A 25,617-nucleotide genomic window follows, 5' to 3' on the forward strand; every position below is an offset into this window, starting at 1 on the left:
AAAAATAGTGTAAAGAACAAACAGAAAAAACATCTTAAACATACATTCGAAAGCATTAAAATTAGAATTCATTTTATGTTTCAAATCAAATTATTTTAGCTCTCTATACATTTTAAAATAAATTCCCAAAAAGTTCATTCACCATGGAAAGTTCATCCTGGTTATATGCACATAGTCATTGTATAGAACCTGATACATTTGAATAGCCATCTAGTTTGTAATTCTCTTCAAGCCAGTCCGTGTAAATATTCATAGGATTAGCAGAATCATAAGGCTAGAAGGCTAGAAGAATAGCCATTCAGTTGTCTTCTGTTATAAATTAATAGATTATACATTATCAGTACTTTAATTTAACAAATATTAAACAAATGCCACAAAAGGATTGGGGTAAAATGAGCACAATTATAATCGAAAATCTTAAATTGCCAAAATAGGAATGGTTATGTGACTATCTGATCATTGCCATATAAAAGAGAAGAAGAGTCACTGTGATGAAAAGATGTTTTGCATTCATGTACTGCAAAGAAATTGTTCAACGTACACATGCAGGATTTTTCAAAGTAAGATTGAAACAAAAACCTTGCTGCTATAGGAATTTTTAATCCCTGTCGCATTGTCTACAATTGGTTCTCACATCTGAAACCAGGTATTTGATATTGGGGCTTTGCAAGAACACAGCAGATGAAATAACAAGAATTATCTTTTGTTGTTTATGCTCTCTAGATGTATTTCAAAATCATATTAATCATTTTAATAATTAAGATTCTATGATGATAAAATTTATAAACAATAAAAAGTCACTTAATTTTTTTGATGTAATCAAAATAAATAAATGTTCAAAACGTAATTTGTCTTCAACAGATGGTAATATTTTACTGACTTGTAGACTCTACATGGAACTGTATCTTGCAATTCAAATATCTAGATGTACTCTTTTTCTGTAAAAAAATATACAAAAACAAAATGAAACAATTTCCCCATTTCTCTGATTTAATTAACTTCTTTGATTAGGACAGAGAAAGGGAAACCCGCCTGAACTATTTACCAGTATTTCTATGAACAACTTAAACTGTAACTCCATATGTCTAAACTGCAAACCTATATTTCATCTGACACAGAGAAAAAAATGACTAAAACTATTTAAGTTAGATATATAATGGGATTTTAAAGTTGGCAGTTTTCCTTGTGATGAGGTTCTTATTGTTACTGGTATTATTTTATCAATGCGTCTCTAAATGGGTAGTCTGAGAGCAGAGGTGGGTTCCTACCAGTTCGCTCCTATTCAGTAGAACCGGTTCGTCAAATCTACCAAACCGGTTAGGAGAGGTTCCACCAGTGGACCCGGAAAGCAGGCCACACTTACAGAAGAGGTTCCAAAATTTTTTGAAAACCACCACTGGTCCTTGGATATGATTATTCTACACTATCATGGTCATATTTATAAAACTCAGTGCCTCTGTGAAAGGTAAGGATGACTACTGCGTTTGTGGTGCAATCAGAACATTGTGTGTGTTGAAGTTGTTTTAACGCAAACCAAAGATGCCTTTTAAAAAACAAGTTTACATCATATTCTTATGCATGCCAGTGCTGTGTGTGAGGTAATTTAAGGTGGTTCTGACAAGTGTCGTCGGCATCTTCATATCCAGTCACAATGGGCAGTAAGCCACTCCCATCCGGTCACATGGGCAGCAAGCCACTCCCATAAAGGCCACACCCACAGAGTAGGTTCGAATTTTTTTTGAAACCCACCACTGTCTCAGAGGTTCAGGATTGTGGACCATTAGCATGTATAATGTAATTGTTCTGCGTTGCAGATGCTGGGACTAGCCAATCTTCAGGTGAGAGAGAGCTAAGGAACGAACTAGATCACTATTGAGAGATAAAGCAGGAGTAAAAGACAGCAAAATATCTTAGCATTAAGCATTCTATACTTCAAAATATTCACAAGGAAGATACAATATCAAATAGAGCATGATCAGCTTTCAAAAAGGCAACCATCCTTGAACTCCATTATTTGAATAAAGCATCATAGCATATCAAATTATATTTAAGGGTTTAAAGATGCATCAATTTTATTGTTTCATTATTTTTCTTATTCCTACTTCATCTAGAATTTTTAGGAAATATATCTAGGGTTAGTGTCTTGGACTAGGCCTGAGGATATCCAGATTCAAATCCACTCTGTATGGAAGCTCACTGGATTATTGACACTTGGCCCAATTTATTTCAGAGTTGTGGTAAAAATGAAAAAAAAGGCTGCTATATAGGCTGCCTTGAGCCCTGAAAGAAAAGGTAAATTAAGAAATGAGTATTTCCTTTCATCAACCAGCTTCATGTTCAGGCCTAAACTAGATTTTACTAGGGCTATTTAGATCTCTGCAGGAATATTTCACTTCAACAAAGGCTTGAGGAAGTCACTCTTAAAGTGGTTTCATGAAACAAAGCTGCCCAGTAGTTTGTAGGAACAATGTGAAGCAGACCCGTTTCATTTGTTCAAAGATTCTTGTGGAGCACATACAATAATCATATATTCCACAAGAATCTTTGAACAAATGAAATGGATCTGCTTCACCCTAACTCTTTCTATCCATCAGCTTCATGTTCTACCTGGCAAAGAAAATAAAAGTTATTTTCTTCTTTTAGTCCCTAGCCAATGTAACCCAGGAGAACATTGCTTCCTGTTAATGCAACTGTCTATTGGAGATAAAACCAAATGAACACAAGAACACAAGAAAAACATAAATAAATGATGAATAATTATACATTTATAACTATAAAGTCAAGCTCATCTTGGTATATGTCAGCCCGAGTTTTATTATAACCCCCCAATTATTAAAAACCTTTTCCAGTCAAGTCTATAGAGATTATAATCTACAAAATGAAATTACCTGTACTAAATGAACACCAGTGTGAATAAGGGAAGGCAATACAGATGCACAGATAAAGGCAGAAGACCCTTTTATTTCGCATAGACAAAATGCAAAGAGTGTCTCATTAAATTAATATAAAAAGAAAAGAGATGCCAAATCAATTTGATGCCCCTTCCCTTCCCCACTTCACTGACACACAGCACTCATTCTAATTAACAGTGAAAAAAGAACTTATTAACGACCCATTTGCTAGTTTTAAAAAAATGTGCAAAACATGACAAAAGACTTTTTTTGCCTTTTTAAAAATAAATATCCCTGTTAAATTCACAAATAGAGTGCTTTTCGTTTTTTTAAAATGTTTTCTTTCTTCTTAATTGTGTGTGATGGAACTCCCAGTTTAAAATATTTTATTTAGTCCCCATGCACTTTGTAGAAAATCAGTAAAAACACAAAAGCTTGTGAATATCAGAAAAAAGTGGACTCCCTTTTCTTAAAAAATTGAGGAGGTCCATTCAGATGAAGCTCACACTCAGACAGAAAAAAGCAGGAGAGTCTTTGCACTGTCTGTCAGTTGCATTTGTGTCCCAAATATTTTGGCAATCTTCTTCTTTAATTATAATATGGTATTCAATAAAAAGGTAGCTTTGATTGGGTTTTTAAATAATTATTAAGTATGTACAGCCACTGTCCAGCCATGCTCTCTTTTGTTATACAAGGGTATAAGATTTTGCGTAGGGATTGTTTCCTTTAAATGGCTCCGAGAGTCCAGGAGGGATTCTTGGAGCTACTCATTTTTGCTGCCTGTCCTAGCTCAGCTCCTTCTCGCTGAGGTAATGTTGCTACGCCGCCAGATTGCCATGACTGTGCTTCTCTTGTGGAGGAAGACTCCACAGGGACTGGCTCCAAGACGGCCGGGCGCTTCAAGGTTCGGCTTTTTTGGGGTTCCAGGCAGGTCTGTCCCAAGTCTCTGCTAGTGCCTGGAACACCTCGGTTTAACAAAAAGTCCATCCGAAGATATGGTGGCAAATGCATGATGGTCACCTGTTAGGGAGAGGAAGGGAAAGAGAAAGAGTTAGTCTGCATGACCTGACTGCCAACATGTCCTGCGGCACACAGAGAGAAGACAGAGGAATGCTCAACCCAGACAGTACATATCCCTGCAGAGTGATTTGACATATGGCAACAAAACCAAATTGTTCATTAATTTCAAGCAATATTGATGCATGAAATTGGAGGGCAGCTCTGCACTTGATTTTTACTGCAGAGTTGATGGTATTTATGTATTTAAGGTAGAAAGAAAGGTAAGATCATAAAAATAGTATTTGAATAGGAGGGAAGGCAAACACCCACCATTCCATGCTTTCAGATGTTCAATTCACAAAACAATTCAACTCCAATCCATTGGGTGGAGTATATCTCATTTGTCCCAGTGCAGTTTGCATCAAAGTAGATGAACACTGATCTGGAAAGGAGTGAAATATGAAAGGCTGCAATGAATGTTGTACACAGTGAATCATTGTTTTATGGGGGAACATGCTATCCATTAAATGTATGCATGACCTAAACAGATAAATAAGGATAGGAATAGCATGTCCAGAATATGATCACAGAATATAATCACAGGAGCTTTCTGTTAATGGTTCTACAATAAATAATGTATAGGAATTAGGCATTTACTGAATTATTTATAAAAGGTACTTCATGCTTCTTTTAAAAAAAGGACTTTTTATTTTTTATTTGTATACATCTTGCCTTTCAACTCCAGGATACGTTCAAGGCAGCTACAAAAAAATTAAAACCCTAATGGTATATATAAACATGTATTTAAATGATCACTAACAATACAATTAAACAATCTGCCCAAAGAGTTGCACCCTGAAAAGCTTCCTAAAGTTCTTTGAGAGAGTCAAAATTAAATGCAGTCCTATTGGAGGGCATATTAGTCAGGAACCATACAGAAGGAGACTTTCTCCTGCATGCTGGAAAGATGAACTACCAACAGCAGGGGTATCTGCCAGAAACTTCTCTAGAGAATCTGCAGAAAAAGCTTTTCTGAGCTATCTAAAGAAAATCAAGATGCCATCACACAAATGCTGATATTAAAGAGATGATTCGCAATGTCTGAAACAAAACATAAACTCTACTTAAGTTGTGTGCTGCATATTTATCATCACTTTTCCATTGATTTTCCCCATTCCTTCACAGAGAACCCATGCTTCTGCTGAGGATCTTAACAAACAGCAAGATTCAAAGAAGAGCCAGTCCTTAGATAAGCAGGCCCTAAGCCAGTGTTTCTCAACCTTGGCAACTTGAAGATGTCTGGACTTCAACTCCCGGAATTCCCCAGCCAGCGAATGCTTCCGGGAGTTGAAGTCCAGACATCTTCAAGTTGCCAAGGTTGAGAAACACTGCCCTAAGCTTTTTAAACCTTTACATAGTAACTAAACCTTAAATTATGCCAGGCATAATTTAAGTTATTGAAGATCTTTCAGTACAGGCATCACAAGGTTTATGCAACCTGTACTAGTTAGTAGCCTAACGGACACATTTTATCCTATAGTAACTGCAACTTCTACAGGTAGTTCTTGACTTATGACCACAATTGAGCCCACAATTTCTGTTGTTATACAAGTGCCCAATTTTATGACCTTTCTTGTCACAGTTATTAAATGAATCTGTTAAGTTAGTTACATGGTTGCTAAGCGAATCAGGCAAATCAGGTCATAAAAAGGGAATTACATGACCCTGGGACACTGCAGCTGTCATAAATATGATTCATATTTGTGTCTGAATTGTTATCACATGATCACAGGGATACTACAACAGTTATAAATATGAAAAACATTCATAAGTCACTTTTTTCAGTATAGTTGCAATTTCTAAAAATCACTAAATGAACTGCTGTAAATCAAGGGTTACCTGTATATGCTTTTTAAATATATATTTTATTAATTTTAAAAGAGATACACAGATAATAACACAAGTACTGCAAATAAAAGCAATGCCCTGCATTTCATTTCTTTTAAACTATTGTTATATACCGTATTTATCGGCGTATAACACGCACCGGCGTATAACACGCACCCCCATTTTAACACAAAAATTTGAGGTAAAAATTTTTTCATTAAAAATAAATGACTGGAAGCTCGGAACTAATGTTGGATTAAAATTATAACATTAGAACATGAATTATAACAGTAACTCTCTTAAAAGGCAAATATGAAATGAAAAAACACCTCTTTGAGCAAAAAAACTTAATCAGAATCACTGCTTTTGGAAAACCAAAAACCTCTTCCTCATCTTCACTCTCTCCCTCTTTTTTCCCTTCCTTCCCCCCTTCCTCTTGCCTATCAACTTCATCCTCTTTGTCTTTCTGCTCTTTCCCCTCTCTTCCCCTTTTCTTCCTACCTCCTTCCTTCTCCCTCCCTTCTTCTTTTTCTCCTTTCTTCTTCCATCTTCCTCCTTCTCCCTTCCTTCTTCTCCTTCCATCCATCTTTTCTCCTCCATCTTCTCCCACCTCCCTTCTTCTTTCCTCCCCCCTCCCTCCTCCTTCCTCTCCTTCCCTTTCTCACACACAGGAAGGGGAGGGGGCTATCTAGTCGCTTTCACAGCATAATTTCTTTATCTAACTTTTAAAAACAGTGTGCAAATCAAACGAGATTTTCGTAACCTGCGAAGCACCAAGTATATTATGTTGTTACAAATTCGCAGCTAGCTCTCCATCTTTCTGATAGGGAACTACATTTCCCAAGATGCCTCAGGTCTCAAAGCGCTGAACGCAGCTTGCAATTGACTCCAGCGCGGCCTGGCAGCCGCCGGCTGGGGTGGTTGTCAGGGCGATGCGGACGGACGCGCCGTTTGTTACTGCTTCCAGCAATCAAGACGGACAGGGAAGCGACTGAAACGGACGCTGGCCGCAGGAGAGCGAGGCTGCTGCCAGCCGTTTCACCTTGCGCAGCGAATTTGACTGGGTCCCGGGGCTTCTGCCGAGTGGCAGAAGCCCGGGACCCAGTCAAATTCGCTGCGCAAAGTGAAACGGCCGGCAGCAGCCTCGCTCTCCTGCTGCGGCTTCTGTTTCAGTAGGGAAGAAAACTTCCTTTCGCTTCCCGAATTTGACTGGGTCCCGGGCTTCTGCCACCCGGAGTATCGGCGTATAACACGCAGGCAGGGTTTAAGCTTGCAATTTTAGTTTTAAAACTGCGTGTTATACGCCGATAAATACGGTAACTAAATGAAAACAAATGTTTCATGGATAGCCTCATGTAGAGCACATTGCAGCATGAAACATAACTAAAATATGGTGTCTTGCTGCTAAATCTGAGTTTATAAGGTTTGTTTTTTTTAGGCATGAGGTATAATATCCAGAAAGCCTAGTAGCCCCAAACTCTACCATCCATTTTCCAGTTTAGATCTTTCATCAAAGTGACCAAAGTACTGTAGTTTCAGTATCATATCCCAGCCGAAAGACTGACTGAAATAACTCTAAAAAAAATACTGCTGTGCTCCTCCAGGATCCACTATAGTAATAAATGGAAGAAAAAATGATGCATTATTTATCTATTATTCAAAGAAACATAAAATGGGGAAAGAGTGAGTGAGTGAATGAATGAATGATTAAACAGTATTCCCGCTATGTTCTGAACAAAATAATTGTTATATGTTTATATAACTCTTTAAATAGCAGTTGCCCACTCAAGATTCATTATATAGACATTTTTCCACTCCATGGAACAGAACAATTATAGTTCTTCTCTTGGGAAACAGCTTCTAAACAATAGATAGTCTGTGGATAGCCATTTAATTGAAAATGCTTCCTTTTCCATAAAACATAACAGCTACAGAGTTAATGTTTAGATGAAATTTGGGTATTTCATAAAAGTGATTTTTCTTCATTTATTACTTAATACCATCTGTCTGTTCTTGAACAGTTTAAACATCTCCCTGGTGATTACCATCCTGATATGATGGAAAGTATAGCTCCAAGGGCTTTGAAAAGTTACACTTGCAAAAGCATGAGCTACTAGCAGGCCATCTTTGTTTTATTTTAATTATTTTAATTTATTGGATTTTTTAAGGCTACTCATCTCCAAGGAGATTGGACAGCATACATTAAGTTGGTATTTATGATTCCTGAGTTCTCAAACCTACAAACACTTCCCTAAATACACAATGCAATAAAAACACGATAGGGACTCTACAGACACCCTAATTACAAATCTGAGAACAAGATTGGTCATAAGAGACTTATGGAGAACAATGAGTGGAAACTGTGTATATCTCTAGAAGATGCTGTTCCAGCAGTCATGTTCTCTAACAGAGAAGGTATGTTTCTACATTCTTTTTCTAAGAAGACAGCATTTAATTGAAGGACTGGGTGCATATCCACTCTGTCTGGATACATCTAATGGAAAGAAACACCAGGAGATAGAGGATCTCTCAAATTAGGCTTTATCCCATGAAGGGCTTTATAGGTAACCAATAACATTTCAAATTACATTTGAAACCAAGTGGTGAGGCAATGAAGTTTGCTTAGTAGTGATCACACATATCAAAAGTAACTGTTCCTACTTATACTCTTTTGAACCAGCTGTAGTTGCTGATGGTCTTCAAGAGTATTTTGCAATGGTCCAATAATAAAGACTGTGGTTGTGTTTTGACAGTGTTGAGTGAAGTTATTTGGTTGGACTCTTGGGGGAGGACTCTGGGGGAGGAAATATGAATACCCAGGACATCAACATCTGGGATGGAAGTGGGTTGTGGGAGGGAGTGAAAGTAAGGAAGATGCTTTTATTGGAACTGTAATAGGCAGAGTTGAGCCGCACACAGATGCTGGAAATAATGTTTAAGAGCTATCCCATGTCTTAAAAAGTTTTTAAAAAGCCATCTGCTAATTTCAATCACAGAGGGAGTTTCTGCCTATATCTGCAAACTCTGTCTTAATTCCAGATTAGAAAGCATGTTTTCAAAACACAGCAACATGCATATATATTAAGCCAACATTGCAGAGTTTATACAATTCCAAGCAGAAAACACTCATCTGGCATAATATTAAGTAGAGAGCAAAAAGTTCAATAACTGTGCTACACAGAGTTTCAAGACGCTGCTTAATCTCAAAATGGATAGCATGAGGCAAGAATAATACAAATATTCAAGTTGTACATAATGCTTGTAAAATCTGAACTGAATGCAACCTATGTGTTTAATATATGTGAGATGGTGTTTTGCACTGGGTTTCTATTAGATTCTGAGAAGCCATAGAAAGCTCTGGTCACAAGGAGATTTCAATTACAACAGTGATCAGATCTGTCAAAATGATGGTCTTTAGAGTAGTAACAATAAAACTATGAAAACTGGACAGTGAGAAAGCGAAAAATGCCTTCAAATTATGGATTTGGAGACAGTTTCTAGGAATGCTATGGAATGTAAGAAAAATGATAATGAGTTCTGGATGAAATAAAAAGTGACTGCTCCCTTGAGGCAATGATCAGCAAGCAGAAACTCACATATTTATGGCACGTGAGTGATATAAGTTGTGATGTCTGGAAAAACTTATTATGCTTGGCAAATTTCAGCAAAATAGAAGACAATAGATCAGGTACATGGAAGGGATCAAGATAATTTCTATAGTACTATAGTAAAGATTTAGGGAGTAAATTACATTGAATACATTGCACAGTTTCCCTATTAAGTAATAACACAGAAAGTTATCTGGTAGCCCAAAATAAAAGAAATTGCTTAGGTGGCTATAAAAGTAATAACTACTATTTCTACATAAAGGATAAACTGCTCCTCTTTGCTTCCTGATTCATAGTCACAGACAGATAAAATCATTCAGAAGTTTGGATGGAATCTCTGTTCTTTGTTTGACAACATGTTCTTTGCTTTAGATAAGTTTCCCACACAGGCATATGATCAGATATTTTTAGTATGTATTTTTAATATTGGAAAAAGACGAGCATATTTTGCAGCATTTACATAAAGCTACCAATAGAAATAGAATGGTTAATGCATGAGAATTTTTAAGCTGCTAATTTATATTTATTTAATTCTTTTTTTCATCTGCCATAATTGGCTATATAAAATTGATTAGATCTAAACTAAAATACAAGATACCCAGTGATTGGTGCAGAACAGCAGCACTCAGGAAGAACTACAGGTAAAGATAGAGGAATGTTGATAATTTAACTGGAATTTCTATAAATAAAAAGAATAGAGTTTTCCAAGAGAGATAGCAATAGCCTAGCTTAGATTATTACCACCCGTAGTACTTTACAGCACTCTCTGGGCAATCTGAGTCCTCATTTTACCAACCTCAGAAGGAGGGAAGACTGAGTCAACCTTGGGCCCCATCAGAATTGAATTCCAGGCTACGGGCAGAGTTTGCCTGCAATACTGCACTTTAACTACTGTGCCGCCAGGGCTCTTATCTTCTTTTGGAATTGGTAACTCTGTCACTAATCAATGCAGTTGCAAAATGAAATATTACTTTATCATATAAACTTACAACTGCAATTTCAGTTGCAGTTATTAAATAAATCAAGCTTGGTCATTAAGTCTGACATCACATGAGTGTGACTTGTGATTTCCTGCTTGCTTCCCCATTGATTTTTCTTGTTGGAAGCCAGCAATGAATATTGCAACTGAAAATTATGTGATTGTGGGATGCTGCGACACTCATAATTGTACACTGGTTGACAAATGTCCAAATCATAATCTCATGATTGTGGAGATGCTACAATGCCCACAACTCTCATAATTGTTCAGTGCTATTGTAACTTCAAACTGTCACTGAATGAGTGATTGCTAAGCAAGGACTACCTCTGCATTCTATACTTGGTAACTATTTCCAGGATTTGCAGAAATAGTTTTTTCTTAAACATTAACTTTTGTATGACCAGATAATTTGTACAATTATTGATATCACCTTAAGAGGATCACACGTCATTCATATTTATGGAGTTTGTACAATTCAGTGCCTTAAATCTTTCTGGTTGGCATATAGGCAAACTTGTGCAGGCCACTCCCAAACTTACTCTTCTGTACCAGAGGATTTTTTTTATTTTTTTATTTCCTCAGGATGCCTTTCCACTTAAGAAAATCATGGAGGACCACAAAAGAACTTTTGTTTGTATGTATATTTATCAATATTTACTGTATTAAAATTTAAATTTAGAGATTCACTGCTGCTACCATCATGCTCTCTCATCATTATGAGATGGAATTTTAATATTGTATTTTTTTAAACACAGACTGGAGAATAATTTTGATTTTGCAGATTCTTAAGAGAGTTTTACAGAAGTCTAGCAGAACATATCTATAAACATAACTAGCAGCCACAAGACATGATGAAAACTCCTTAATTGTAGAACACATGGGCAGACTTCACCATAATTTCAACTGGGGACCTGTGAACATCCTAGATTAAACTAACTCCAATGGCATTAGAGAATTCCTGGAAGTCTTACACACTCAGACAAATCAGCCATCAACGGGCACTCAGAGATAAATGACATGTAGATACCATTTAAGAGAAACAACTAAAAGCTTAAAAAGAAACAAAAAGACTGAAATACCTCCTTGCCAGCAATCAACATCTAAATAAGCAGAGATTAGCACCAAGATTAATACTAGACCAACAATCAAGCAGTAAACAAGGAACTACTAACTCAAACAGTAAAAACCTAATCAAAGAACCACCAAAAACACTGCCATCAACACTGATAGGGCATGTAGAGACCAAACCCTACTCCCTTCTAGCATGATGATGTTATCTAGTTGGGTAATGAAAAGTCTGCAAGAGAACAGCAAAGCTCAGAAAGCACCAAGGACCAAATGGTTAATTTGCAGCGTAGAATACAACACAAAGAAATTGAATGGAAACTGTTTATTTTTATTTTTATTAGCTTAATGATGCTTCTGAATGTAAAATAAATAACTGAAACCCAAACAAAACACCAATTTTGGAGTCTGATATTTTAAAATCACACTTTAATATGACCATCTGTTCTAAATAGTCAGAGATTATAATCATATTTCTGAAAGAAAAAGCAAAAATTCTCATAATTGAAAAGATAATGGTTTCCTTGATAAGTAAGATGTGTTAACTCTTGCTAAAGGACAATACAGCCAAATGATAACATTTCAGGCACAGCTTTAAGTAATAAGATGCTTCACTGCCTTTGATGCTTTAATTACTTCTTTTCATTTGTGTGTGCAATGAAAGCAAACCTTTCAACTCACAAACAGTGAAAATGAGTATACTTAATAATTCATGGGCACAGTTTAATTGCCACAAAAGTTATCCCAAAATGATGGTTTTCTCATATAATTTAAAAATAACAGGGTTTTTTGTTTGGCTAAAAAAAAGCATGTGCAGCAAATAATTGTTCATTTGGATTCATATATTTTTGAAATATACATTCTGAATGTTCAGAACTCAATCAAGAAAAAGGGAAAAGAAAAATAGAGGAGGACAAGGAATAAGTGACTTTCTGGGCATTTGTTCCAAATCCAGATGCTGGCACTGATCTTGTGTGAAAATCTATGAGAGCCCAATCAACTGTTTTTGGATAATGTGCTGAAGACCATGTAGTCCAAAGGGATAAACAGGTATTTAGGGCAAGCAGAATGAAAATTACATGATTGACAAAAGACATCTATTATTGTGCTCACAATATTTTACATTCCTGCCTGTGTGAACCTATTATTAACTATGTCTTTAGTAAGGCAGGCAAGAACATTTCACAAACATTAAAAACATTTTAAAAAATCTTTTCAAGAAAATCTTTGAAGTCACCAATCACTATCTCGGTTGGAATAATAATGGTTTTTCTACTACAAAATTATTCTTGTAGCAGCTTTTTTGAGCTCACAAACCTGTCAGTTTTCAGTCCTACTATCCCCTTTATTGGCATAGATGAGATCCCTTTTAATTCAATATTAATGCAGTAGCAAAGTTTTAAAAACTGATGAAATGAGCCATGGTTTCAAATCAATATGAACTGCAGATTTAAATCTTGAAAATATTCTAAATAAATCATAAAAGAATGAAAGATTAGGGACAATAAACTGTTCCCATTTTTGGTGCATCATATATTTTTAAGACGATATGTCAAAGCCAATATCATGGCCACTTGGTAAGAGAGACAAAACATGTTAAAGTTATCATTTATTTACCCTACATTTTACTCAATTACTGATGCCTGAAAAATTGAATGGAAATTCTTTTAAAATGAAGAAATTAAAAGGAAGCTCATTTACTAGAGCTAATTTGGAAAACAAAAAAGAAACATTAAATTCCTGAGATAAATTTAGGTGAAAGCCTCTGTAGGGTAAACACATCATGCTGACATTTTGCATGCTTTGTGCTGGAGTTCACTGTCAATTTATCCCCTAATTGTCACTGAAAGAATAATTTATGCTCCTCTTTATTACTGTTGCCAGTATCCCTTTTGGATACCACATGCATTTTATAGGTTCAGCTCAGCCATTATAGCTGTGAGAACTTGATTAAAATACTGTATCATTTAAAAGACAAACCTCAATGTTCTTGGCAAAGTACTCTGGTTCCTCCATCCTGCATCGGATTTCAACTATGATATTTCAATTCACCACTTTAATTACTGTTCATTTAAGGCTGGTATTAAGTTCACTATATTATATTACAATTTCTTACCTAAAAGCCTGTACATAAAACCTTTTGCAATTACATCTGAACTTCTCTGAGCAGGATGAGACATACACTCAATGAGCAAATGTAGCTTGTGAATTACTCCCACCCACTCCCCAGCTGCAATCTGAGGAAATATTGGCTAATTTGTCTGAATTTGCTTGTTTTTCACAATTCATTATTTTCAGAGTTGCATAGTCAAAAGCAATTAGAAGGATCTCTTGCATGTAATTAGAAATGCTGTCCCTTTCAAGATACTATTGAAATGTTATGTAGAGCTGCAGAATTTGTCTCTGTAGTCTTTCTCATTGTGCTTAGTTAATGTTTACCTATTTGATCAATCTTGAGAAAATACCGATTCCTATTTACAACTCAATAAAACATCAGAGGAGACAACTGAAATACACAGTTGTATCATTTTTGTTGCTGATCAGTACTAACCCAATTACCAGCAAAAAGAATTATATAATACTTCAAAGAAAGTATATGCAATCTAACTAGAATTAGGATGAATATACATCATGTTTGCAGTATTTCTTATTCAAACCAATGTTTTTAGGCAGAAAATCATTGACTATCCTAAGCAAAAAGTAAATGGTCTTATGACCATTCTTCCCTAGTATGGTACTTTCTAATTGGTTCAAATTATAAATTGTACAGCTGCAGGATTTAGCAGCATTCAACTTCATTGAAAGACATAGATATTTTTAAAGGTTATAATAGCTTAAGTCCCTTAGCTTACCAGTGGTCAGATCTGATTAGAGTTAGCAATGGGGATTGCATTAATTTTGCTAATTAATCAATTTGGTCTAAAAATATAACATTTCTTTTTTAAAGGCGAATATTTTACTTACTAAAATAATACAAAAAGGACTTGCCCAATTTTTCAAACAACAGTGGAGACCCCTACCTGCAGGCTTCTCTCCATATTCATCTGAAGAGTATTCGGCGACTTCAGCTAGTCCAGAATGCGGCCGCGCGAGCGATTGTGGGTGCACCCCGCTTCACCCACATAACACCTATCCTCCGCGAGCTGCACTGGCTACCTGTCGATCTCCGGGTATGCTTCAAGGTGCTACTTGTCACCCATAAAGCCCTTCATGGTAGTGGGTTTGGGTACTTGAGAGACCGCCTACTGCCAATCACCTCCACTCGACCTATTAGATCCCATCGATTAGGCCTCCTCCGAGTCCCATCTGCCGGTCAATGTCGACTGGCAACTACGCTGAGGAGAGCCTTCTCGGTGGTAGCTCCGACCCTATGGAACGATCTCCCCGTGGAGATTCGTACCCTCACCTTCCGCACAGCCCTCAAAATCTGGCTATCCCGTCAGGCCTGGGGCTAAAGACTGTAACCCACCCGAATGGTATGAATGTTGTGTTTTTAATGATGTACTGTCCTACATGTTAAATGTTTGTTTCCCCCCCCCCCTTTTTCGAGTTGTAAGCCGCCCTGAGTCCCCTCAGGGAAAAGGGCGGCATATAAATAAACTTCTCAATCTCAATCTTTACCTGCAGTTTTATTTGTGGGATATTATAACCCTCACCAGTCCTCTGCTTTATAGTTACCACACTATATTATTCAAAATGCACCATCCTGCATGTGCTTGAAGCAGGAAGTGTTTCCATAGCATATGGTTTTACCTCTTAGCTAAAAGTTGCAATAAATTCCCTTGGTTACCCAGGGTGAATGACATTTTCCCCCTTATCCAAAGTAATATGTAAGGTAAAAATTCTACTTGCTTTGTCACTGCAACAGCCATGAGGAATTTTGATTTATAATTTTGGAGAGCTTTGTAGAATTACATTTATTGTTTCCATAGTATATCATCCAGATTACTCATAGTGCTTTCCTTCAGACAGGTAGCTATTCACAATTCCAATAATTAAGGAGTTTTATGTTGCCCTGGAGCTATATACTTAGCAAGTCTGAAACTGTATAATGAAAAGTACCAGACTCCAAAGGCTAGCTGCAGCTGTAAAAACCTGTAGCTGACCTTATGAACAGGATGCATAACTTATTGTTTCTATGGAAACAATTATTTCTAGGTACATATCCTCTAAAAGCTTTTTAAAGTCACAAACTGTATCTTATTAAAAGAAGAACACGTGCTTCAGTTAATTCAATAGATGGACAAAAGAATTTAGAAGACCAGGCTGAAATCCAAATTCAAGTCCTTAAAGATGTGCATTTAATAAAGGCTTCTCTATACAAAACATACATCTCGCTAGAGTTTTCAGCCATTCTCCACCCACCCATTCCCTGAGGAGATAACCAAAGGAGATGAACAATGTAAAAGCTTCCTCGGAAAAAAAGAAAATATAAATGGTCAGAAAAAAGCCCTTTACATTTTAAATAATTAAAATACAAAATACAAACATATAAGTTAATAACAAAATAACATTTACAGAAAAAACATAATACCTTGAAACTGCCCTCAAGCCTCCATTGAAAAAAAAAATGGCAGAGAATTCTGAAATAATTGTATAGATCATAAGAAATTTGAAAGAAAGATAATGTTTTCCCCAGAAATTCCAAACAGAGCCTAGTAGGGTGCATCGTTAGACCTACGCTTTTCCCAGTGTTGGTTCTCAGCTTCTACAATTCTGTCTCTTGATTTAACTGTCACATTTTTCTCCATATCAAAGAGAGTGAGGTTTCAGGGTAATCTTTGCGTACACGGCAAAGCATCACATTATCTCTCTTATGAACGCATATACTTAGTCTGAGTTTGGTAATCTAATCAGGCCCAGCCCAAGAATGACAGAACAATCCAACCAAAGCTCTGTTCTTTATTTGCTTACGCCATATAGACAGAATCTTGCCAGACTAAATCTAAATTATTCTTGCCCTAATAGAGATTTTAGAGAGTAGCTATCCTTAATTTCTTGCTCTGTCTCTGATCCACATATGTTGTCTCGCCTCCCTCCTTGGAATCTGCTCCCTCCTTCCTGGGGAAACTGCTGCCTCATTGCAGTCCATCACACCATCTTTCCCCTTCGCAGAAACAATCCATCACAGAAACTTTGTTTGGCAAGCAGGAAAACTAGCACAAGCAGACTACCATAAGATCCATAGCTCCTTTATTCTAAATTGAACTGTTTACATTTTTCTATTTTTATCAATAGTCCTGGGAAACATGGGATGACAATGAAGCCTGCAGGGATTGCTTGATGAGCTTGGGGCAACACACATTGCAAAGAAAGTAAAAATATAGATTTTTCCACCACTACCAACACTGTCTTTAAATAGTTTAAAACATTATCTGAACAAAGAGAATAACTAGAAAATATCATCCAATACTTTTAAAATTATATTAAATACTGCATGATGATAAAAAAGGAAATGCCTCAGAAGCAGAAAAATATTTCTCCTATTTAACAAAGCATTGTTAGGTTATTTGATATAGTGGCAAAGTTTATTTCAAACAAAATAAAATACATACTTTTTTTTCAATTAATGAGTTCACACCTACAATGTTTACACTTGCTGAATTGAAACTTACCAATTACCACTGCCATCCAAATAATATATGGTTGAAGAAACAAGAAGAAACTCTCCTAATGTTTATTTGGCTACAGGCAAGTCCAAGATCTGAAACATTGGAAGGCTACTGGACTCCCTATATATGCTAGGAAGCATTATGACCATGTTGCCTTTGTGATGTGAAGCATGAAGTGTCCACTTCCAGATAGGGATATTTCCAGAGGAGCCTAATGCAGCAAGCAGGGAAAACATATACTCTATACTTGAGAATCCCAAGTAATTATATCAAGAACTCCGATTTCCTTCCATTTTAATACTACGAAATGATTAGCAGCATTTGATTGAATCAGTTTTCATTGAGAGGAGATGGGAATTATTCTTATATAATTGAGATGGGCTCAGTTATTCTTCAGCAATTCTTCAGCAAGATCTCAATATGTTTAAACAAATCATATATTAAGCACAATTTAACATAGGACTTAGAAATATATGAAGGTTTCACTGCTTTGAAACCTGTTGTGTAAACTAACACAGATTCCTTTCTTCCTGCATGCCTGTCTTCCATTATATGAAGCAAGAATGGCAAATTTCAAAACTGCTTCAAGCAAATAAAAAACCGATTAAAAGTCTATTGCATTTTTAAACTCTATAGTGAGAAATATACAAGTAAACTGTAAGTAGATATATAGACATCTATTTTTCATTAGATCTTGAGACAACTTTTGAATTTTCTCAAGTAATGCTGAGTAGATGAGAATGAAATAAGTGCCTCTAGACACAAAAGGGAAGAGTCCTTCCAGTATGGTTTCAATTTTTTTTCTTTATGCGTATAATTGAAAAATGGATCATTATCAAATGTCCTAAGGAAGATTATTTAATGAAATAGGGTTTTCAGTTAACTTTTTCATACCTTAGGAATAGCCTGAGGCAATAAAAAAGCAGGTCTGTGTAAATAGATATATTATATTTAGATAACAAATCCTACAAAAATGGAGAAAATATCACTTAGAATAATTAGGAAACAATGGAGAACTGGGTGGAGATTTGGGGTAGCAAAAATTGCAGATAGAATGCAAGTGTGGAAGGAACTAATAACGGTATCCAACTTCATCAGTTGATAGAATGTAGAAGGGAGGTATTTGTGATGAGCTAAATTCAATCTCTTTAGTGATTAGATGTGGGTGCTTTTGGCAATGTTGATCAGCTGGATGGTTGTAGGAGCCCTTGGTGTGATCAAATTGTTCTTGAAAAAGCACTGAACTTATTAAAAAATGACCTCTGGAACAACCAAGCCTGGAAAATAAATGGAAAAAAGTGAAAGTGATATGTATGCATCAGTGGTGGGTTTCAAAATTTTTTACTACCTATTCTGTGGGCGTGGCCTATTTTGTGGGTGTGGGTTGGTGGTCATGTGACTGGGCGGGAGTGGCTTGGCAGTCATGTGACTGGGTGGGTGTGGTCATGTGATTGGGTGGACATGTCACTCACATGGAGGGGCACCTCGCTTGGATTCTTCTTGCCCCTCCCCTCCCAGCCAGTTCTCACCTCGTCTTGCATGTTATGGTGGGAGAGGAAGATTTTCAAAGTCATTTTCCCCTTGATATTAGCAAATAAGATGAGATTTTGCTGTCAGAAGACTGCCTGATATACATTTCCAAATATTGTTTATCAACATTTTGTTGGTAAGACTGAATGGAGAGATTTATAAAGACTAACAGAGTTGGAAGGGACCTTGGAGGTTTTCTAGTCCAACCCCTTCTGAAGCATGAGATAAGACCCTATACGATGGACTTCTCCAATTAATTGGCCTGACAACTCCTCCCGTCTCATCCAGAGCCAAGCCCAGTAGCAGCTGAGCAACTTATCTCCAGCAAGCTCGGCCAATCCATTTCCAAGAGTTTCCAGTAGTGCTCGTCACGGAACAACCCGAGGGAGCCGAGGCAGTTAGCTGGACAATCGCCTCCCCTCCCCAACGGGTGGGATGATTGCTCTCCCCTCCTGCCCACTTCCATTTCTCCCTCCCCCAGGCCGAGCCACCCTAATCTCTGGGCAACGAAACCAACCCCCCTTCCCTGGCGCCATACCATATTTGTCTCACAGGCGGCACAGGGAGGCCTCGTCCCAAGCCCCCTCCCCTCTCCACTTTGCACCCTCAGGGTCTCACAGAAGCTGGACTTTTGGAGCTTCCCACCCTCCCACATCCTGTGCCTCGGCCACTCAAAGTCGGCAGAACCTGGTGGGCGCAGACCTTGTCACAGAGAAAGCAGTGAGGAAATATGCCTGAGGGTGCTTCACCTCACCATGATCCAAAGGATGTTTTTCTTGCCTTGGTAGGACATCTTCCTCTCGAGGCTGTGCCTGCAGTGCAGGAAGGAGGGCAGCAGAGACAAAGCGGCCTTTCTGAGGTGAGAGAAGTGGTATGCCACGTCTCCAGCCTGGGCTCATCTGAAGAAGTTCCCCCCACTTCCTTCTCTTTGAGAAGCACCCCATTTTGAAAGCTGCTTGTCAAAGAGAAGGAAGTGGCGGGTGAGGGCTTCTTCAGATGAGCCCAGGCCACAGCAGTGTTGAAGCCTATTCCAGCCTCGGATGCGCCTGGGCCATACTGGTATGGGGGCGTGTCCAGGTTGCTGGCACTCCTGGTACACAAATGTACAGCCAATTTTCGCTAACTGTAGGGCCCTACAGGTACAGAGCGGGAGTAACCCACCTCTGCTATGCATTGCCTTAAAATGTGGCAACTGAATAGAAGAAATTTTTGAATAAGGGAACTATACTATAGGCATGAGGTATGGGTAGTTGTATTGGTGGAAGTGTACATACCAGTGTTGGCGAATCTTTTCGGCACTGAGTACCGAAATGGGAGTCCATGAGCATTCACATGTGCCAGAAACCAGGAGAACAGCCATATGATGTGCATGCATGCACCGGGAAGATGATCTTCCAGTTTCTGGCACATGCATGGCATGCACACCAGCCACCTGGCCTTCTGGTTTCTGGCATCATGCACAAAGACCAGCTTCCTGGTGTGCCAGAACCTGGAAGAACAACGGGCAATGGCTCTGCTTGCCACTTTTGGCACGCATGCCGTAGGTTGTCTGTCATGGGTAAATACTAATGAAGATAACTATTCTAAAATGACATCAGACCTCTCCATCTTCCCATGCAACAACAGGTGATAGGCTGAAAAGAGGTAAAACTTAACCAGCAATTATTGAGATTTATTTATTTATATATGTCCTATACCACCACAACTTAAACATTCAAAGGGAGACAACATAATTCACAAGTTTGGTGAACAGAATGCAAATTGATGTGTGTTGAGGCATAGAGAATGGTTCTGAAGGATAGGAAGGAGCACTGCTACCAAAGCAACGATCAGACAAATGGGGCTTGGGTTAATTCCAAAAAAATAATTTGAGGAAACATCTCAGATAAGCCATCCCTAACTTACATATACATAAAATGAGGGAAGATAGAACCACATTTATACTTGCAAAATTATATTGTTATTGTTCCAAGTAGTTTTAGATTTATGTGGTATTGGTTTCTTGGTCTGGTTTACCGTATAGGGCTGACAATGTGCTCCTATTGGATTTAGCTCCACAATGTTTTCCAATTAAATTCTTCAACTTAGGTCTTTCAAGTAGGCAATGTAAGCATCCTAGAATAGTTTCAAAAGGAATTTTAATGCATACCTACTTGTAAGTATGCAGAATCTATGGAAAAGGGATGTATTTATATTCTGAAGGAATCAAAGGCACTGCTTTCCCACAGCAACAGAGTTTCTTTGGGACATGAAACATGGATTAGAATTCGTAAAAATTAAACTTTATTCTGGCCCAAGACTAATACAGAATAATATAATATGTACGTGTGTGTTTGTGCGTACGAACATGCATAAACACACACACACACACACACATACTACACACACACACACACACATACGACAAAGGGGAAGAGGATAAATTCTAGGTATACCTCTTGAAATTTCCCCACCTTGCCAAAAAATAAATCTGAGATGAATTTGAATAGTGCTGTTCAAACAAAATGTCCAGCTAATATTTAGTCAAACAGAAAATATGCTAAGAAAGCTTTGCATATCCCCCATACAATCTGCTATTGGACATAAAGCCATCTAATAATGGATTTGCAGAAAGGACATTTGCTCATATAAAATGGAACATCACTTATTAATTCTCCCAGATTTCCTGTGGTTCCAAGTGAATTATTCTATGCTTATAGGAAGGGGGCAGGGAAGAGTTTAAGGGTTCCTTGAACAGCAGCTGCTGATTTTAATGAGGGAAATTCAGTATAAGGCACAACCTAAATTTATTGAGTTCATCAGCAAATCAATACTTATAGAGAGATGAGTATGCAGGTATTAAATCGAATAAGCTAAATGTGTCTTGAGTAACATTTTATTCTTTACACTCAAAAATGCAAGTATTTCTGTAAGACTAGAAGCAATTTCCGTTCAGCTTTGTTTAAAAATGCAGTGTGCACTGATATACTAAATATTTAATTATTTCATTTTAAATTGTTTTGTTGTAACTTTAATGTTAGATAATAATTTCATGGTTTTGTAATTCTAAATATCCAAGAGATTTCATTTACGGTAACTAATTTGTTGCTTCTGTAACACAAAATATTGTATAACAAACATTTCCTCGGGCAAGGGACTGTAGTGGAAAATGTATACAGTACAATGCTATTTGCTAAATGCAATTTGCCACAAAGCATCAAGAAGTGAAAAATAATGAAATACAAGTCCTTAGGAGAGAATGGAAGATTATGTTTTCTGAATGACCTCTAGGAAGAAAATAAATTGGACAATATTGCAGGATTTATTATTGTGAAGGTAATTAGGATTGATTTTAAGATTATTTATTTATTCATTCATTCAATTCCTATAGCTGTCCAACTCAACCAAGCGACTCTGGGCAACTTACAATTATACAAAGGTATGGACATATTAGTCTGGCTTCAGAAACTCATTGTAGAATAGTTTTATCATCATCAATTTAAATTTACCCTGCTTTCCCATATGTAGACCTCCTGGATGGACCATCACTCTAAGTATTGATAACTTACTGACTCTACTCATCAGGAGAACAGATAGGCAGGATGTCAGAGTGACTAAGGTGATGTGTAGTGTCGACTGTTTTAAGATGAAGCTCTATATCCGTGATGGTGAACCTATGACACATATGCCACAAGTGGCACATGGAGCCATTTGTCAGGGCACGCGAGGTGTTGCCCTGTCAACTGGCCAGCGGATTTTGGCCTCCTTTTGAGGCTATTTTTCACCTTCAAGGAAGCCTCCAGAGCCTGAAAAACCAGCCCTATGGGCAAACTGAAAGTTTGGGAACATACTTCCTGTTTGCTAGTAGGGCCGGTTTTAGCCCTCTGGAGCCTTCAGGAGCCTTTAGGCAGCTTCCCTAAAGGCTCCAGAGGGCTAAAACCGCCCCTATGAGCAAACCAGAAGTCCATTCCCAAACTTCCGGTTTTCCCGTTGGGCCGGTTTTTCGCGCTCCAGAAGCTTCAGGGAAGCTCCTGAAGCCTTGAGGGTGGGGCGCTGTTTTCGCCCTCTCCAGGCTCCTATAAAGCCTCTGGAGCCTGTGGAGGGCGAAAAAAGCACACCAAAAATGGGGAGGAGTGATGGTCATGCGTGCATACCCGATGGGGTCGTGCGCATAGCATTATGGGTGTGACACACCTGTGCACGACCCCCCTGAGCTCCCCCTGCTTTGGCACACAAGCCACAAAAGGTTTGCCATCACTGCTCTATATCATACCCAAGAGAGAAACACAGGAAGCAAGGCCATGAAAATAATTTGCTATGGCCAACAAATGAATAATGTAAGTACAATGTCAGCACTGGCTGGAGACTAAGAAACCAAGTTTGCTGATCTACATCTTGCTGACAGTGCTGAGGATAGCTGGGAATCTGCACTGAAGGTGCTACTCACAAGCAGCATGACTGGTTCAGTGAAAATCATGAGGACATGCAGGCTTTACTTATTGAAAAGCATTGCTTTCATTACTTACCAGCTGTCAAGAAAAATGCCTTTATCAATACACATAGGGTATTCCTGAATAAACTGCATGAAATGCAAGATGGCTGATCACCAAGGCAGATGAAATGCAGGAATGATAGAAATGACTTGAAATAGTTCTACGAAGCATAGAATGTTCTATGAATCTGTCACTTGGGAATTCCTCATTCCTGAGTATTGATGGTACAACTCCAATTTCAGAGAAGGCTCAGATCTTGCAGAGATGAACTGTACACTCTGTAGCTGTCTTGCCTGTCATCTATTCACAAGGTGATAGAAAGTATTCCCCAGGTCGACATCAAGAATGCCATGGATGACCCACCAGCAGTAGCTGAAGGCACAGAAGCTGTCAGCTAGCTATCCAATGGCAAAGCCCCAGGGGCAGACATCATATCTACAGAAATATACCAAGTCAATGATCCTGTAAACTCACTGAGTTATTCCAGTCTTTCTGAAAGCAATGATTCATTTTTTGGGAACTTAAAGATGCAACTATCTTATACCTCTACAAGAGGAAAGCAATTCACAAGTATACAACAGCCACTGAAGAATCTTGCTGCTTTCTATCATAAAACCCTTGCAAAAGTTCTGCTAAATTATCTGTCACTCATCTGGAGATGGGCTTTCTGACCAAATTACAATGTGGCTTCCACGGAGATCATGGACTTTTGGCATGATTTTTGCCTTGCACCAGCTTAAGGAGAGGTATCAGGAGCAGAATTGCAATCTCTGTACAACTTTTTTTTTTGCAATCACAAAAGCCTCCAATACTGTCAGCCTCAATGCCTGTGAAGGATCATGTCAAAACTCAACTGCCCTGCCAAATTAATTTAGATGGTACATCACTTCCATGAAAGTACAGTGGCAGAATGCTGGACAGGGGAAAATCCTCTAAGGCATTCCCTTTTTATTTCTGGGTAAAGGTGAATCTCTACACCTTTGTGCATATGATAGTCTTACTGCAGTCATATATAAAAACAGTTCCATTATTTTTTTCCAGCTGCTTATTCATCAGTCCCTAAAGAAAAGTCTCTTGTTTCGATTGCATATGTGTCTTTAAAAAACTTCTATAATATATTTACAGTAATTGAGTCCAAAATTTTCTGGCTGTCCCTTCTTGCTGGTTACATTTGCAGTATAAGTTCAAAAGACCTTTGTACATTATAGCCAATTTTTGGGGTATGATGTACCTACATCATGTTATAAAATTTCTCTTTAAGACTATAACCTTTTGTATATTATAACCAAAGACTTTAGTCCATTTTATCATACATTCTGTCAGTTCTTCTGTTTCATATTTCAGTAAAAGTTTGAGAAACTAAGGCATTTCCAATAATCAATGGTGTAAAACATGGCCGTGTGTTTGCACCCACACTGTTCAGCACAATGTTTTCTATCAGGCTGAGTGGAATGTGGAATGGCTTGCCTTCAGCTGTTGTGAGTGCTCCATCAATGGAGGCTTTCAAGAAGAGACTGGAAAGCCATTTGTCTGAAATGATATAGACTTTCCTGCTTGAGGAGAGGGTTGGACTAGATGACCTCCAAGGTCATTTTCAATTCTGTTGTTCACTTCTATATTCTATTCTTATTCTACTTGCTTTATTGATGAGTGAGAAGAAGAATGAAGATTTCACCAGTTCAAATTCAATGCTAAGGCACTACACACACACACAAACACACACAAACACACAAAAACCCTAATGTAATGTTTCTCTTTTCACAGCAATCATGTGACACAGTAATTACACAATACTTTGGATCAATCATTGATGTATGTACAGTTGCTTGTATTTAATGCAGTTATATTAATATATGACAAATATATTTTCCTTTTTGCAAAATGTGCTTAAAATTATCAGAAAAGAAATACTGAACGCAAATTGTAATTCCTCAAATCAAGACACTTACTACAAATTGTAGATCTTTTATTGGCTTTTCCTAATAATTCTAGATATTGGAGATTTCATAAAGAAAACAGACTGAACTTTTATTGCTAGTTTCTTTAGTAGCTGGGTCCTATAAGAATAATTAAAATATAATAGCAAATAGCAAATGCCACACAAATTGAGGCAATATGACTTCTCCCCCCCATATTTCAGAAAGACTAGAATGCATAGCAGAGACAGTAATGCAACACTTAAAATCTGTAGCACTCCCATGCATACAACTCAAAGTATGGATCTAGCAGGTAGATGACACCCTTGTCATAATAAAAAAGACCAACTAGAGAAAATGCACAGAACTATCAACAGTGAATAATGTTCAAAGGAATAAAATTCGCAAAGGAAGAAGAAAATAAGAACATGCTACGTTTCTTGGTTATCCTCATCAGTAGAGGGAGTGATGGCAAATTAGAAACACAAGTCTATCATAAAATTACCCCCCACCAAGCAAGTCTCAACTACCAAAGTAACAACCTACCCCCCTCCCAACAAGAGAAATTGTGTAAGAACACTATTTAGAGCGCAATCACACTGCAGCAATCATGAACATCAAAAAAAAAAAAGGAAACAGATCATCTATGCAATGTCTT

The 25,617-nt window shown here is 37.6% G+C and overlaps 1 protein-coding gene across 1 annotated transcript in view; it reads right to left on the bottom strand.

Annotated features, from left to right (window-relative positions):
* Positions 1-3,454: 3,454 nt before the first annotated feature.
* Positions 3,455-25,617, bottom strand: part of DSCAM (DS cell adhesion molecule) — a 320,316-nt gene continuing 298,153 nt past the window's right edge. Inside the window, 3 exon segments of the mRNA XM_032219921.1 lie at positions 3,455-3,621; positions 3,624-3,653; positions 3,656-3,856. Coding sequence (XP_032075812.1) covers positions 3,578-3,621; positions 3,624-3,653; positions 3,656-3,856 — 275 coding nt within the window. The 3' untranslated portion in view covers positions 3,455-3,577.

Source organism: Thamnophis elegans, chromosome 6 (assembly GCF_009769535.1).
Source record: "Thamnophis elegans isolate rThaEle1 chromosome 6, rThaEle1.pri, whole genome shotgun sequence".
NCBI lineage: Eukaryota > Metazoa > Chordata > Lepidosauria > Squamata > Colubridae > Thamnophis > Thamnophis elegans.